We start from the raw sequence: 15415 nt of genomic DNA, 5'->3' as shown, positions 1-15415 counted from the left end.
ACTTCACTTCACTATTTGCGCACCCAAACTGCCAAGGCATAAAGTTGCCTGTGAAGGCAATTAGGACAGGCACCCATTCATCTCTGTATTCTCCACATGGCACTTACACATAGTAGGCAACCAGTGAGTTCATCACGAAGTACAAAGCAAACTCTCGGGTGAATGCTAACTAGTTTACTGAACAGGATAAAAAGTGGAAGGCTATATGGGAGCTCCCCAGGGGTCCAGTGGTTAGGACTTGGTGCTCTCACCCCTGAGAGCCCAGGTTCAATCCCTGTGCAGGAAATAAAAATCCCAGAAGATACAAGGCACAGCCAAAAAAAAAAAAAAAAAAAGGTGAAAGACTACAGAAAGCCAGTGTATTAAAGCTTCACTTTAAAAAAAACTATTGTACAACTACTGAGGCTAAGTGAAGACAGTGTAACTTTAATTACACAGAACAGAGAAACTATGTGGCCTCAACTCAGATACACCTGATTGGAAGTTTACACAAAAATAATGTCAAACAATATAAGGCTGAAATAGCAAGTTAAACTCAATCATTTCAAAAGACTTAAGGTTTCAGAACTTGGGTCTTTTCCCACTGTAAGAATACAGCAGTAAACCAGCACAGATTCAGTCATGAAAAACTACTTGTCCGTTGTAGGGAGACCGTGCTCTCAAATGGAGAAAGACTCCCTTTTCAAGTTTAACTAGACAGCATGCTTTATAATGCAAAACTATATTACCCCCCATACTCCAGTGTGACATCACCATCTTCACTGACTATTCCCACATAAATAAAAATTCTCAACTTGACACTCGTAGAACACAAGCTCTAGAACTACACCTAGGTACCTTTCAGAGTATCACTCAAAATGTTTTATTTGTTGAATCAAGAAAGTTAGCTTCCATCTTTTGAAGTCTGCCAACCCCACCCATCAGACCAAGGGGTATGTTTGATAAAAACAGACCAAAGCAGGCAAACCTCCAAGAAGTGGCAGAAATCCAACCCAGCCAGGCAAGATAAAGACAGATGCAAGGAAAGGACCTAGCCTAGATGTAATAATCCTCTTTGTTGATCACTTATCTGTAGGAGCTAAGTTTTAATCTCAACTCCATCAGGTTTTCCTGGAACTGCTGTCTTTTTTTCTCACCAGAGACAACTTCCATATTCAATAAAATGGTGGCTGGGAGATAAACACATAGAACACCTCTCACAGGATTTCAGTGAGCAAATCTCCAATAAATTACAAGTTGTACTGATAGTTATTTCCATCTCAGGCTTCTATGAATTACAAACTAGTAGGAAAATCTGAGATTAACAAAAATTAGCTAATTTTTCTTACCTCCCAGTACCACAATTCCATTCCTAAAACCATAATGATTGGCATAGAGTGAAATATTAGTCATTTAGTCATGCCCAGCTCTGAGACCCCCATGGACTGTAGCCTGCCAGGCTTCTCTGTCCATGAAATGATCTGGGCAATTATACTGGAATGGGTAGCCATTCCCTTCTCCAGGGGATCTTCCCCATCTAGGGATTGACTGGGGTCTCCAACATTGCAGGCAGATTCTTAACCAACTGAACCACCAGGGAAGCCCATAATGCTTGGCAGTTAGGTGCTCACGCTTCTTCAAATGATGCTAGGAAATGCCCTAAGCAGACACCACCCCCACTGTATTTATGCTGAAACTGGAGCGAGAAGGTACAGACAAAAAGCATCTTCAAGACAGTCTATTTTGATAGATGCACAGAACTGAGAAGCAGTGGCTCTTCCTTGTACCCTGCCCCCCTACCTATCCTTGTTGTTAAGTGATCTAAAGCTCACTTCCGGGTCCTTCTGGGCCTATCATCCTGAAGACAATGAGGTACTAGTGGGACCACTGAGGTATTCTTTGGATTCCAGCAGAACTATGCATTTTGGGGCTTCTCTGGAGACTCAAATGATAAATAATCCATCCACAAGGCAGGAGGATTTGGGTTCAATTACTGGATTGGGAAGATCCCCTGAAGAAGGGAATGGCTACCCACTTAGGTATTCCTGCCTGGAGAATTTCATGGACAGGGAAGCCTGGTGGACAGCAGCCCATGGGGTCACAAAGAGACACGACTGAGTGACTAAGCACACACATACAGATAGTGAAAGGCATCAAAAAGCTTTACGTGCTGACCTACAAAATAAGCAGAATGGTTTTGGAGCCACAACTTAATTTTCCACATGGCATGAAATGAAAGCTGACCTCCTGGTCCCTCAAACCCTTCCTTTTCCTAGACCTATCCCTTGGAAAATAAGTCAAGCTAGATGTAGTGACTGGGCAGTTTGAATGATAGTACTAAGGGGTGGATGAGGATTGTTTTCCAAGCATGGAAAAGTCCCACATTTCAAAACTGCTAGTTGGTACATGGTTTTATAACAAAGGTGTGATCAAGTGAATGAAGTCTTTAATGGAGTAAGGCTGCCTGCCTGGGTTCTTCCGCATAACCCCTCTCTCCTTTGGCACCTATAAATTCTCTCTATAATAAAGAAAGTAATGGCAGTGATGTTCACCCAGAACTGAATGTCAGACTCTACCCACTCCCCTTCTCTTCTAGGGACAAATAAAGAACCCAGACACAAGTCTAAGTAAGAATTCTCTCAAAGCACACATTTCCTAAGTTGAAAAACCATTTATTTCACCGGAAAGAAAAAAGTGATTCAACTCTATATGTGTCCACCCGCTACAAGCCTTTGGGTCAAACAGACTCAGGAGCGGTGACACTCTCACAACACCCACGGGAAGCAGGAGGTGGGCGACAGCACCCCCCACCCGCTTCTGCACACAATGAGGCTGCTGGGAGGAGAGAGCATCATGGGAGCTAAGGAGTACTGAAGGACAGAAAAGAAATGGGGACGGGCAGGAGAGAGGAAGGAAGAGGGGGTCTGAACTTTGCAAGATAAATTTTAAGGTCCACGTTTCCTGAGGGACTGAACGCACAGAGCCGTCCCGGAGATGGGGTACCACGAAGGGTGTATTCTCATGCACAACCGCAGCTCGGAATTTCAGCCCACACACATCCCACCTGAAAGAGAGCAAAATACAGGGGCTTTACAGCAAAGCTCACAAGGGCGTTTCCACTTAACCCTTCAAAGAACATCTATAAAGTATGGTAACTTGACACTCTTTAAATTTACTTGTATCCATCCACAGTATCACAATCATCTCTCAAAGTGAAAAAGAGCCTGAAGGCCAGAGTAACTGGGAAGGTCAAGTAACCCCAGATTGGGCTCTTTTCTCTCAATTAATTGGCAAATTTTCTTTCATGACAGTAGATAAGACACTGCATTTCTCTTGATGTTAGTATACCAGCATTCCTCAAAGAAGGTAATTTCCACATTTACAAACTGTCATTGGAGGGCAGGAAAAAGGAAAAGGTTCCAATTAGCTCTCTAGAAAAAAAAAAAGTTTGAATCTTGGGCTACAAGTTAAAAACCATTTAAAGTCTAGGCAAAAGTAACATCAACTGAGTAAGTTGTAAAACCTGAGGGCATCCAACTCTGCCTAGGGAATAAAAGAATGTACTGGAGAGCATGTGTAAGCTGAACATCAAGTCTCTCAAGTTTCTTTTCCACTAGTTATTTCCTATCCCCCAACCCTGGGCGAGTCACATATCTTCTGCTCGAATGGAAAAAGGTGGCAGTACCTGCCATCCTGTTACCTCAGGATCATGATCAATGGTAAAGTCTGGGCCACAATGAGAGCTACTCAAAACAAAGGGTGTTGTGAAACACCCCTAAATACAACAGCAATCTCATACACCTAGAGCCCAAAGCTGGCAAGCGCCAGAAGAGAATACAGTCAAGTAGAGCCAAATGGATCATGAGGCTCAAACTGTATAGGAAAAAGCCAGAGGACTCAAGGTACAGCCGGTGGTTCAAGAGTGTTAATTGCCCAAACCTGGTGGGAAGATGAAGGGAGTGATCCGCTTAAGGCAAAGCTCCCAACCTTGGATTTCAACATCACTGAAGAGTAGAACTGGCAGGGGTGCATACATTATTTACATTATTATGCACCTTAAAGAGGTGGAGAGGATGTCAAATCTAACACTGTGGGGACAGTGGGGGGAAAAAAAACTTAAAAAAACTAGAAAAGGAAACAGGCTCTCACAGAACAGATTCAAAGATAAAGCAATGGAGTGGGCATCCTATTCAGCTCAGAGAATGAATGTGAACTGAGCAGAGAAGTTGAATTTGAGTCTATGCCCCAGACTCTGTGTTGAAATTAACTTCATAAATTGAAAGATCTTTTTCTACTCCTCTCTACCCCAACTTACCATCAAGTCAGTTTTTTCTCTAAAGCTCACAGGGGTAACTTCAGAAATGTCAGAAACACACTGCTTCAAGATTAAGATGATACCATTGGGGTAGTCTCCATAGTAACTGGAACTTGAGCAGTGAACCAATTAACTACAATTACAGATTTTAACTGTGTGGGTCCTAGCAGACCTTTCTCATAGCATGAAGCAGAAGAGGAACCCTGCAAACATTAATAATGTCACACACCTAGGAATTCCAACAAAGGCTCTGAGAAACGACACACCTGGGTCTGATGTCCGCGTTCCAGGTTCAGTTCAATTACAGCACACAGGTGTGACCCGAGATTCATCACGTCACACTGTTTGCTTTTCCAGACACAAATGGAATCAGGTTGACTCCTGGGACTAGGAGTCCTGGAAAAACAGCCATGGCGGCTAAAGATGTTTGTCTATTTCAGAAAAATTAAATAATTAGGACTTCTCCCTATCCCCTGAACCATTAGCAACCTTACCCTAACCCTGCAAAAGCAAGCAAGCAGGGCAGCCTAATTGGAGCCTTTAGGCTGCAGGAGGGACAGCAAAACCAGAACCAGGGACACCCCACCGCTCTCACCTCAAGCTTTAAAAGGCTGAATACCGCGCCCGATCCGCATACTGCTCCCGCTCATACCGGGCCATGTCGTACAGGGAATTCCGCGCAGCCGACGAACCTTGGGACAACTCACTCTCATGCCCGTAACCGTAGCCCTCTCCAACAGTAGGGACTGGGCCTGTAGCGCGACGCAGGGGGCTCCGATCCCGCCCGTAATATGAAGAGGAAGCTGCAGTAACTGCAGCAGCAGCTGCTGCAGCAGCAGCAGCAGCAGCTCCCGAGGTCGGCAACAGGTGTCTATCGTAGGGATCGAGAGAGGTGGAGGTGAGGTGACTGGCCATGGCTGTGTTCTGGACTTGTGGCAGCTGGGACAAGGTCTGCTCTGCGTAATTATACGCAGAGGCAGCTGCAGCAGCCACCGCCTCATAGGACCGGGCAGCACGGCAGCGCTTGTAGTAGGCATCGAGCGCTCCGTACGCGTTGTTGTAATACAATGAATCCCCGTAGCCCATGGTGTAAGGTGTACGCACTGCTCCGTATTGCTCATTATACTGCTCGGTAAAGTCCGCCACGCGGCCCGAACGATCTACTGGACACTCTTTGGACCAGTGCCCCTCTTTCCCGCACCGATAGCAGCCGCTCTGGTCTCCCATCCCGGGCGCAGTCCTAAGCCGGCTGGTGGACAACTGCACGTGCATTCTTTTGCCTTGAAGAAACAGACGCAAGAAGGGTTGCTATCACTCTTAGTCATAGCCCCAGCCCCTACCCCAGACACTGGTCATAGCTGGCTTTACCTAGACAACTCTAATGCAGGACTCACTGCCATTTTAAAATGTTTTTTTAAAGGTCCAATATAAATTCAGTATGATGACCTGACTTCAGGCAAAGATAAACGAAGAAATGTTTCCGCTCAAACATCAGTCTAACGCTTAAGAAAAACTACTCTCATTCAAAAACAGGCATTTCATTCTTTGCCAAGTAACTATGGACACAAACTGCTCTGAACAGTGACCCAATGTCAGAAGACACAATTAAGAGTGCTCTACAACATTCAGGCACCTCCAACCTTCACTATTAAAAGACTCCTGAATTCATTAAGCAAGAAAATGCAAAGGTCAGTCCTCCACATCACCCCAAAATCAAAGAGAATAGAGCAAGACACTGAAGTTACCACTGATAGTGATCCAGACTTGATCCATGGCTGAGTGCTGTAGGGAAGTTTCAAGATTTTTTTGGGGGGAAAAAAAAACTCACAAATGCGTGAAGAGGGGCAAAATACAAGTTGAAGGGCTGCTATATCCTTAACTGGGTCTTTTAAATTGCTAGTTCTGATATTCATTATAACAAGAATTCTTTAAAATCTTCAGTGACCTCTTAGAGGAGGGGGTCAAAGAAAACAGGGCAGGCAGTTCACAGGATGGCTGACTTTTCAAAAAGGGCATCACGAAAAATGTGGGAGAAAGGGGGGGAGGGTGAGAAGAGTGGAGAATGACTACTCATGTTAGTGGATCAAACTGTTCATTTCAGCAAGATTAAAGTACTTTTTCTCAAGAAACCCAAGATCCTAACATGTACTTAACACTTTTTTTTGCTGAAAATTAGAATTTATATTCTGGAAATGGAAACCTAACAAAAGAAACATTTCTTAGAAAGTTTAAGTTTTAAACCTTCTCACAGAAGCAGTTTCTACCTAACATGATCTACCATTTTAACAGTAAGCAAAATTCCAGCAAAACCTTTCCAATACAATTGGTTATCATGCCCCTAAACATGCAGATGGCAAAGAACAGTGGCCCCATGCTTAATCAGGGGGATAAACATAGAGGTCAGGTCATCTATGCACCTAACATTACAGAAGGGGGTACAATTTCACCTATAAAATTCAAGGTAAATTCTGAAAGACTAGAAAAGGGATAGGGGATGGAAGGATCAAACTATGAAAAAAAAGTTCTAGTTCAAACAAACTTTCTGGTAGGTACAAGCTGCCAGTTAAGAGATAGGATATGCAATTAAGTACTTTTAAGTGCTAACCCACGTTCCTTGCATTTGCCCAAGTGGCCACTTTGGCACCTAACAAAACCAGAGAAAACAAGGGCAATTAAGCAATCAATCATGTACCTTCAAGACATGAATGTCACCAATAAATGTCCTGATCTAAAGATGTGCCAGGGGGAAAAAAAAATTCCCCAAAAGTAACTAGGCATCAAAATGCCTACAGTTCAGAAGCCAAGAGTCATGGTCCAAAAATTTATCCTGTATTAGCTCACACTGTCCTTCCCTTACACGTGGTGGCAAGGAGACACCACCACCTCTTCTGTAACCTGGTTAAAGTGTAGAAGAGTATTAAAAAATTAGATACCATAAACCCTCCACAAGAGCAGCCTTTGTGCCCAATTACACTGTTGACACAAGGTAATTCTCAACTACCAATTAAAAAAGGAAAATGAGACCTGAGAGACCTGTGACATTTGTCTTTAATAATGCACAGCAATACCCATGACACAAGGCACCCATTAACTTAGGGGGAATGATGATCAGACTTCTAGGTCTAAGAAAGTTCAATTTATGTAAACCTCAAAGATAGCCAAAATGATTCTTAAGAGGAGTGCTCAGCCACTACCTTGTTTGGCTGAAAAAGTTGGAATGCAGGTTAAAAATATAGCTAAGAGTAATGGGAATAATCTATAATTTAGAAGTAGCTACACCAAAGGGGAAAGGCTCATTACTGACTTCCATACTGGGAACCCAAAGCAGATGGGAGAAGACTAAGGTTAGCAACTCACCATGGTTACCATCCCTTTCATGACTGCCACTCTTGCCACAGAAGCCCAGATCATAAACCAACAAAATATATTCCAAATAAACTGTCATCCATATAACATGCTGCCTTCCAGGCACACTATTACTCTAGTCAAGGCTCCAAGATATCACCTATCTAAGTGGTCTTTTCACCAAAGATGTGAGAGCCCACTCCTCAAACCAGCAAAAGGCATCAACTTTATCGCCCCCTCCCTGTGACTCCCCCTCCCCTGCAAATCCCCATACCTTCTCCTCCTCAGACACTCCTGAACCTATCCTTTAATTCTACAGTGCCCTCATCCTCCAAACAGAACCTCTGGTGCATGCATAATAAAAAAGCAGTAAGAGCTAAAGCCCTTTAAACACACTAGCTCTCTAAAGCCTTAACAATGAATTATATTTATTAAGAAGCTATGAGTTGGGATGAAGTTGGGAAGCTTAACTGGTATTTTGCTCCTGAACAGGCGGCTTAAGGCAGCTTTTGCCAGGTCCTTCATAGCAACATGGTGTGCTGAGGCAATAAATTTCAGAGTGAAATACCATTCTGTGCTTTACTACTACCATTACTACTGCTACTACTGCCCAAAAAAAAGAAAAAAAAACAAAAACAAATCTTCAGTGGAAAGATTTCTGCACTAATAGACAAAAATGCCTAGGGGTTCCAATCTAAAGCCAAGTGATTTTTCTCCCAGACTTGATTTGCCTGAGGTAAAGCCTCTAAATCCCATGCATTCTCCATTTAAGTTCATCATCCACTCTTAATCCTCACCATCCATCAGCCAACCAACAGCTGTCTCTATCCATGACCCCTCCCTTCTACTTATCCAATCTATTCTCTACACAAAGCCTTGTGTTCAGCCCTCTTTCCCAAAGAGGATGGTTCACCTTGAAACTCTGTGTTGTCAAGGCCCCTGATGGCCTCCACTGCATCCTCAGCCCGCTCCATGTGTACAAAGGCATAATCTTTCACGATGTCACATTCGATGACTGGACCGTACTCCTCAAACTTGGCCCGGAGCTCTTTGTTGGTACAAGTAGGGCTGATATTGCCTACATGTAACTTTGTAGAGGTTTTGCTCTTATTCTTGCTGGCTTCCACGTTGATGTTCACCCCGTGCAGCTTGTAGTGGTGCAGGTTGCGGATGGCATCCTCGGCCGCCGTCTTGTCCTCTATGTGCACAAAGCCGTAGTTCTTAATGATGTCACATTCCAGCACCTTCCCATACTGCTCGAAGAGCGAGCGGATCTCCTGCTCTGTGGCCTCCCGGGGCAGGTTTCCGATGAACAGCTTCACCATCTCGGACACAGCCTGGGCGAAAAGAAACAAAATTTCTAACAAAGGATCTCAGGCCCACAACAGCTTAAAAAAACCCAATACCGCCATCTCTTTTCTGTCTGGCAAATATTTCCAGTTTTCTCTCACGTTCCACACGCACACTTCCACACAATCAAAGGGAACCGGGAATAAGAAGGCCCGCTACAGGACCAACAGATACAAGAAAGCATCTGTAATAAAAATCCTTGGTAGACACAAACGGTTTGGTAAGACTTGAATAGTTTTAAACGGTAATGGAAATGAAAGTGAGGGCATAAATTGTAGCCCAGAGGATAGTAGACTTTCTAACTTCTATAAAGACAGTCAGGGAGACTTCCTTGGCGGCCCAGTGGTTATGACTCCACGCTTGAACTGCAGAGAGCTCGGGTTCAATCCCTGGTGGGAACTAAGATTCGCAAGACGTGCGGTAGAGCCGACAAAATTTTTTTTTTTTTTTTTAAAGAAAACAAAGGTCTAACTGGACTGCAACTATGCACTGTCTCTTCCTCTAGTAACCGAAGAACCAGCCACCATTTCCGAAAAGGTGGACCTTAAAACTAGGTTTTAGGGTTTCCTTTAGAAGCAGTGAACCGCTGACTTAGGCCGGAGAGCCAGGCGTTCCAAGAGCACGTAAGTGCTAGAGCTGGGAACGCCTCTCTTGGGGTGCCGTCCTACGAATTCCTGGAGAATTGGAGAAATGCACGGTTGGAAAACGGGGCTTGAACCTCATCGGCCTGACAACCAAGTGTCGGGACCTGAGAGAGCCTTAAAACGTGGTTAATTCCTAAATTTAACGGAAGCGCGGTTACTCGATGGAAACCTCGAGGCTGTAGGCCGAGCCTAGTCGGGCAGAGGGCAGGGTGGGGAGAAAGTATGATAGTCTCAGGGGAGGTTGTGGGGGAAGGGCTGCTTCAGGCTTACCGCGCAACGCCGAGCACAGAGGTCAGCTTTCAGTGACGGGTGTGGAGGCCACTGCCCCACAAGGATACCCTTGAAACCCAAGGAACGAGATTTAACAAGGTAAAAGAAACAGTGAAAAGGCTCGGAGTCTCTCACCCGCACGAAAAGCAGCAGATGCTCTTCCTCGCGGCGCGGACGCTTCTGACAAAACGCTAAAATGGCGACGGCCGCAGTAGTGACTCTGGGTAGAGAGGGGGAGGTGAACCTACCACTGGATTGGCCGTTCAACAAAATAAAAGGCAGGCGTTCCTGTAGATGCTCTTCCTGATTGGTTACCACGAACGCCAATTACCTGAGGCCGGGAAGAGGTGGAAACGTCAGTAACCCCGGAGCGTTTATGCGAAAGCCAATGAACACCACCCTCAAGAAACCGAGGTCATTGATTGGGTAGGAGGTCGGCATGAGGGCGGACCTACCAACGTAAGCTTCGCAGGCGGGGTTCCGCCCGCCATTAGGCGGAGCGAGTTAGGACTCCGGTGTGGCGGTCGGTGTTTAGCGTCATGGCGCCAACTTTCGTTAAGTTTCCACTTCTCGCCAATCCACGTGCGTTCCATTTTGCCTTCTACTCCGAATTTCTCCCTCTAAATTCCCAAACGCCACCCCTTCGCAGCTCGGATGCTGCGGACGGACGCTTACGCAGACCCAGAAGCCAGGTAAGAAAAACAGCGAAGCGTCCCATCTGAAGAAACCAACCTCCTCCTTCGGCGGAGTCCACAGTGGCGCCTTGGGAGTCCCAGAGCTACCCTCCAACTGAAACTGCTTTCATAGGTGGTGAAAGGACTCTCAAAACGGTTAATGGGCTCAGCTTCAATTAGGCTATAAAGGTCCCCGAAGTCGACTCGGTTGAGGGTTCTCTCAAGAAACCAGCCTCCTGGGATTCAAGATGAGGAAAAGGTTTCTCTGTGGAGGTTGAGAAAACACCCCCACCCTGCCCTGAGAAAAAAACTAGAGCAGCGAAGTTTTTTGTTTTATTTTATTGGGCGCCATCAATCAGAGATGTTAGGTTTAAACTAGAACCGACCTTAGAGGGAATAAAGAAGCTAATAAATCACAACCAGCTAAATAAGCAAAAATACAATCCACAACAGCGTCCTCCAGGGCGTCCATTCGGCTTTTTTAAAAATCATCTTTTGGTTTCTTCATATTAATCCCATATTATGAATATGACCCTTTTGCAAGGCAGTTCTTGAAAAGGAAGTTTAAAGGGGAGAATGGAAGAACTTAAAAACATGATAAGAGCAGTGGTTTGAGGAAAGAGATGATAATACAAATAGAACACAGCACCGGTTCAAAGGAGCTCACCACCCCCACCCCCGGCCAAAAGGGGTGGGGATCATAGCGGGAAAAGTGAAGTCAAAGTAGAAACGTTTTTAAAACCTGACGACTCAGAAATAAATAGTGGTCAAGAATTTATGCTAGGGTTCAGTTCGGTCATGTCCTACTCTTTGCGACCCCATATGGACTGCAGCACACCAGGTTTACTCTAGGATGGTAAAAGATAATCTGAAAAATGGGGAAATGTTGTATTTACAAATGTAATCTTGGTCCATTTTCATTGCGCATCCTGATGCTGACACTCCAGCTGTGAGTAAAGCGCAAAGGATCAATGATGGAAAAAAACCAACTGCATGTTAGTCTGCTGCAAGTTGGAGGCAGTCACAACTCCATTTGGGCAGGGAAACACACCCGGGCTAGAAATCCTTTAAGCTCCTTTGTTCGATCTTCCAAAATTTTTGCCGAGTGGCCTTGGAGATAAACCTTTCAAAATACCAAAGCGTATGAGGTCAGCTTACTCTACCAGCAATCTCTCCCAAGTCCAAAGGTGAAAAACTGGGAATATAAATCTCAGGATCACAGTTCAGGCCAGTTTGCAGACCACCAACCACACCCACTCCCTAATCTGATTTACCTTTTGAAAGCCCTCTAGATTGAGTTGTATTTGATTTTGCTCCAACTGAGTAAACCACATTAAATCATTTAATCAAATCCATTATATCATGGGTTTTAAATCCATGGCAATTGGAAAAGCTTCAATTCACAGTACCCAGTCTGGTTGTTGCCAAAATCTCCAATCTCTCTTAACAGTGCTCCTACCACCCCCACACATACCCCACCCCCCACCCCAACTAGACTCCTGTACAGTAGCCTATGTCCCAGGCTCATTCAGGCTGAATGAAATGTTCTCTCTCTCCAGGTCCTAAGCTGGTCACCCCATCTAGACATCTCCCCACTCCAACCCTACATACACCTTGGAATTCTACCCCATGATCTCCACGGTACTTTTCCAAATACTTACCACCACTCGAAATCCTATTTGTTCATTCATTTTCTCACTTCCTCCTACCCCCTCCCCCCAGCAAATACTTGTTCTACAAGGGCAAGGACATTTTCTTATTGCCTACTATTATTTAGTTGCTAAGCCATGTCCGACTCTTTTGCAACCCCGTGGTAGCCCGCCAGGCTCCTCTATCCATAGGATTTTCCAGGCAAGATTACTTAAGAAGGCTGTCATTCCCTTCTCCAGGGGATCTTCCTGATCCAGGGATTGAACCCAGGTCTCCTGCTTTGCAGGCAGATTCTTTACCATCTGAGCCTAAATCTCATCAAAGGAAAGTGCATTTTTATAAACAATGTGTGCCCTTCTGCACTAGGCATTTTAAGAGAATGGGTATGCAGGTTATTTCTCCTTCCTAATATATTTATCCTGTGTTAAAACTGCACCTGGTACATGGCAAGCACTCAAGTGTTTGTTAACAAATGGATAAATGAACACTTGAGTTAAATTCTTGATAACCAAGAGGAAAGAAATAACTTTGGATTTTTAGTCAACACCAGCTTGAAAACATGGACACTTAGTACTAAAAACAAGCGAAACTTATTCTCTGGGGGTGTTCAGAGGGAGCCACACCACTGCCAGCTACACCCTCTAGTTTCAGTTCAGTCACGTCCGAGTCTTTGCGACCCCATGAACTGCAGCACGCCAGGCCTCCCAGTTCATCACCAACTCCTGGAGTTCACTCAAACTCATGTCCATTCAGTCGGTGATGCCCTGCTAGCCTCCCATTAATGTCTGGGGAGGTCCTCTATCTTCATGGTTCCCAACCTCTTTGGCACCAGGGACCAGTTTCATGGAAGACAGTTTTTCCAGACCACGGCTTGAGGATGGATTTGGATTCAGGATGATTCAAGTGCACTCATTGTGCACTTTTTTTTCTGTCATTATTACATCAGCTCCACTTCAGATCATCAGACATTAGATCCTGGAGGTTGGCAGCCTCTGCCCTAACCCATACCTTTCTTCTCCATACCTGATCCCCAGGATACAACAGTGTTGTCTGAAACTAGAGGTGACCGAAACTGGTACGGTTCAGTGGCCTACATCACACTTAGGTACCACTTACTACAGAAATTTCCTTCCTTCACTGTTACTCACACACTGCACTCACCCATATCCAAAGTTCTTTTCTCAGCTGTGTGCTTCCAGTAGGCCATCCCAACCTCCCCAGAATGTTTTAACTCCTTATTTCTGAGATGGCTAACAGTGACTATATATGAGGCCCTATACCTGATACATGCTGTTTGCTCCTTCCAACAGTAGTATTACAAGCAAAATCCCGGATGGCTCAAAATGGCTGATTCAATTCCTTGATCCGCTTTTCAGCCTTGTGAAGTTACTTAACCTACACCCTCAATTTCCCAATTAATCAAAGGTTTATAAGTACCTAATACATTTATTTGAGTTGCAATAGTTATGTTCAGTAGATGTAAGCTATTCCCATTTTATAGATGAAAATACTGAGGTAGAACTCCCGACATGTCCAAGACCACATGGATATGTGGCAGAACCAAGATCCAAACTCAGAAAGTCTTGTTTTTGTTTTTTTTTTTAATATTTATTTATTTGTCTGTGTCGAGTTGCATGGGCTCTCTAGTTGGGGCACGCAGGCTGAGTTGTCCCACAGCATGTGGGATTTTACTTTCCCAACTATCATTCAGACCCAGGTCCCCTGCATTTCAAGGCAGACTCTTAACTACTGGACCACCAGTGAAGTCCCAGGAAGTCTGATTTGAGAGCCAGCACCCTCAGTAATTCTCTCTGCCAAGTCAGTTTCAAAGCAAACAAATTCTAGCTCCAGTTTTCTCTAGCGGGACTGCACCATCTTCGCTCCTCCTTTACCTACAACCTCCCTAGCATTAGTTTGTTTTGTATTTTTTTTTTTGCCTCCCAGGACATACAGGTATCTTAGTTCCCCAACTAGCGATCAAACCCACACCGCTCTGCAGCGGAAGCACAGTGAAAACCACTGGACTGCCAGGGACGGCCCGGGCACTGCTTATTAACTGTATGTAACTAATTCATCAAGGTAGGTCCTGCCTTCCCTGGGCTACCCATTCCCCAAGATCAGCCCAAGGGTGATCACTGTATTTCACCTCAGCTGCCTCAACACTATTTCCAGCACTACAGACATACTGTATTTCTAATGATTTACAGACTTGAAATCATTTTAAGAACTTTTTTTCCTGGAAAACTAGATTCTACCCTTAATGATCTTTTAAAGGCACCTAAAGAAAGAAAGGTAAGTATCTTCCACCTGTCTTATCCATCTTATCTTTACTACCCAAACCTCCTATTAAACACACTACATACTGGTCCATAAATCTAGGAAATTTATTTTCAGTATGACATTATAGTCAACTTACTTGGCTTAATAAGACAAAATGACTGGAACCAACTGTCTGGGCACAGACTTTGGCAGAGCTTAACTAATGGACAGTGACTAGAAAGGCACCCTACTATAGAGGCTGACCACTCAGTGAGTCCCATTACCGCCAGTATAAGGGTAGCAGCCCCAAGCCCACCCCAGACAATCTGAAACAAGGTCCAAACCTCAGAGAACAGACTGATGAGGTGAGAAGACTTTAGTCCTGTTCCAGGAATAAATCATTTAAAACTTCTCCAATGAAGGTCAAGTTAGAGCTGATAGATCAGAAGTGCAAGGACCTGAAGGATATTGTGAGCCCATATTCCCACCCCCTTTTCCCAAAACACACATTAAATGTCTATCCTCCCATTCACTCAACACAACCGTCTTCAAGTTACAGGACCCTGGAAATCAGAAATCCACAAAAAGCAAAGTAGGAGAAGCGGGCTATAGGATTAACACAGGTAGCATAATTTAAATAAAAAAGGGGAAGAGAATTTTAAAACAATCTGCAAGGAAGAGGAAAATGACAAGTGATTTGGCTTTAGAGCCAAACCAGAAGCCTGGCAGCAGAGGCAGTAAGAGCATCAGTACCTAGAGATGACAAGTTGAGTGATCATCTCGGCCAGGTTGCTCTGAAGAATTTAAGCTGTAATAAAGAAATATCAGCACTGGCCCTGAGAGCACAATAGGCTATTTTCACAGGAACTGTGGGACTGGGACAGTGGCTGAACGCTCACTGGAGAGAAAGATGACAAAGTCACGCTGAC

General features: G+C 44.6%; 1 protein-coding gene across 1 annotated transcript; it reads right to left on the bottom strand.

Moving 5' to 3' along the window:
• Positions 1 to 2640: 2640 nt before the first annotated feature.
• On the bottom strand, positions 2641 to 10183 carry RBM4 (RNA binding motif protein 4). Its single transcript, XM_052662578.1, has 4 exons — positions 10039 to 10183; positions 8553 to 8976; positions 4890 to 5574; positions 2641 to 3043 (listed from the first exon to the last, which is right to left on the bottom strand). Exons 2-3 carry the CDS (start codon positions 8962 to 8964, stop codon positions 4898 to 4900), a joined length of 1089 nt encoding a protein of 362 aa, XP_052518538.1. The 5' UTR covers positions 8965 to 8976; positions 10039 to 10183; the 3' UTR covers positions 2641 to 3043; positions 4890 to 4897.
• Between the last annotated feature and the right edge of the window lie 5232 nt (positions 10184 to 15415).

This window comes from Budorcas taxicolor, chromosome 25 (assembly GCF_023091745.1).
Source record: "Budorcas taxicolor isolate Tak-1 chromosome 25, Takin1.1, whole genome shotgun sequence".
NCBI classification, from domain to species: Eukaryota; Metazoa; Chordata; class Mammalia; order Artiodactyla; family Bovidae; genus Budorcas; species Budorcas taxicolor.
The sequence above is the reverse complement of the archived record's forward strand: the minus strand, read 5'-3'. Positions and strand labels throughout refer to the sequence as shown.

Excerpts from the sequence above, each read along its gene's own strand:
- RBM4 (XM_052662578.1), bottom strand. The coding sequence starts at position 8,964 with ATGGTGAAGCTGTTCATCGGAAACCTGCCCCGGGAGGCCACAGAGCAG. Across the intron at positions 5,575-8,552 it reads TGACAACACAGAGTTTCAAG|GCAAAAGAATGCACGTGCAG; the intron begins GTGAACCATCCT and ends TGTTTCTTCAAG.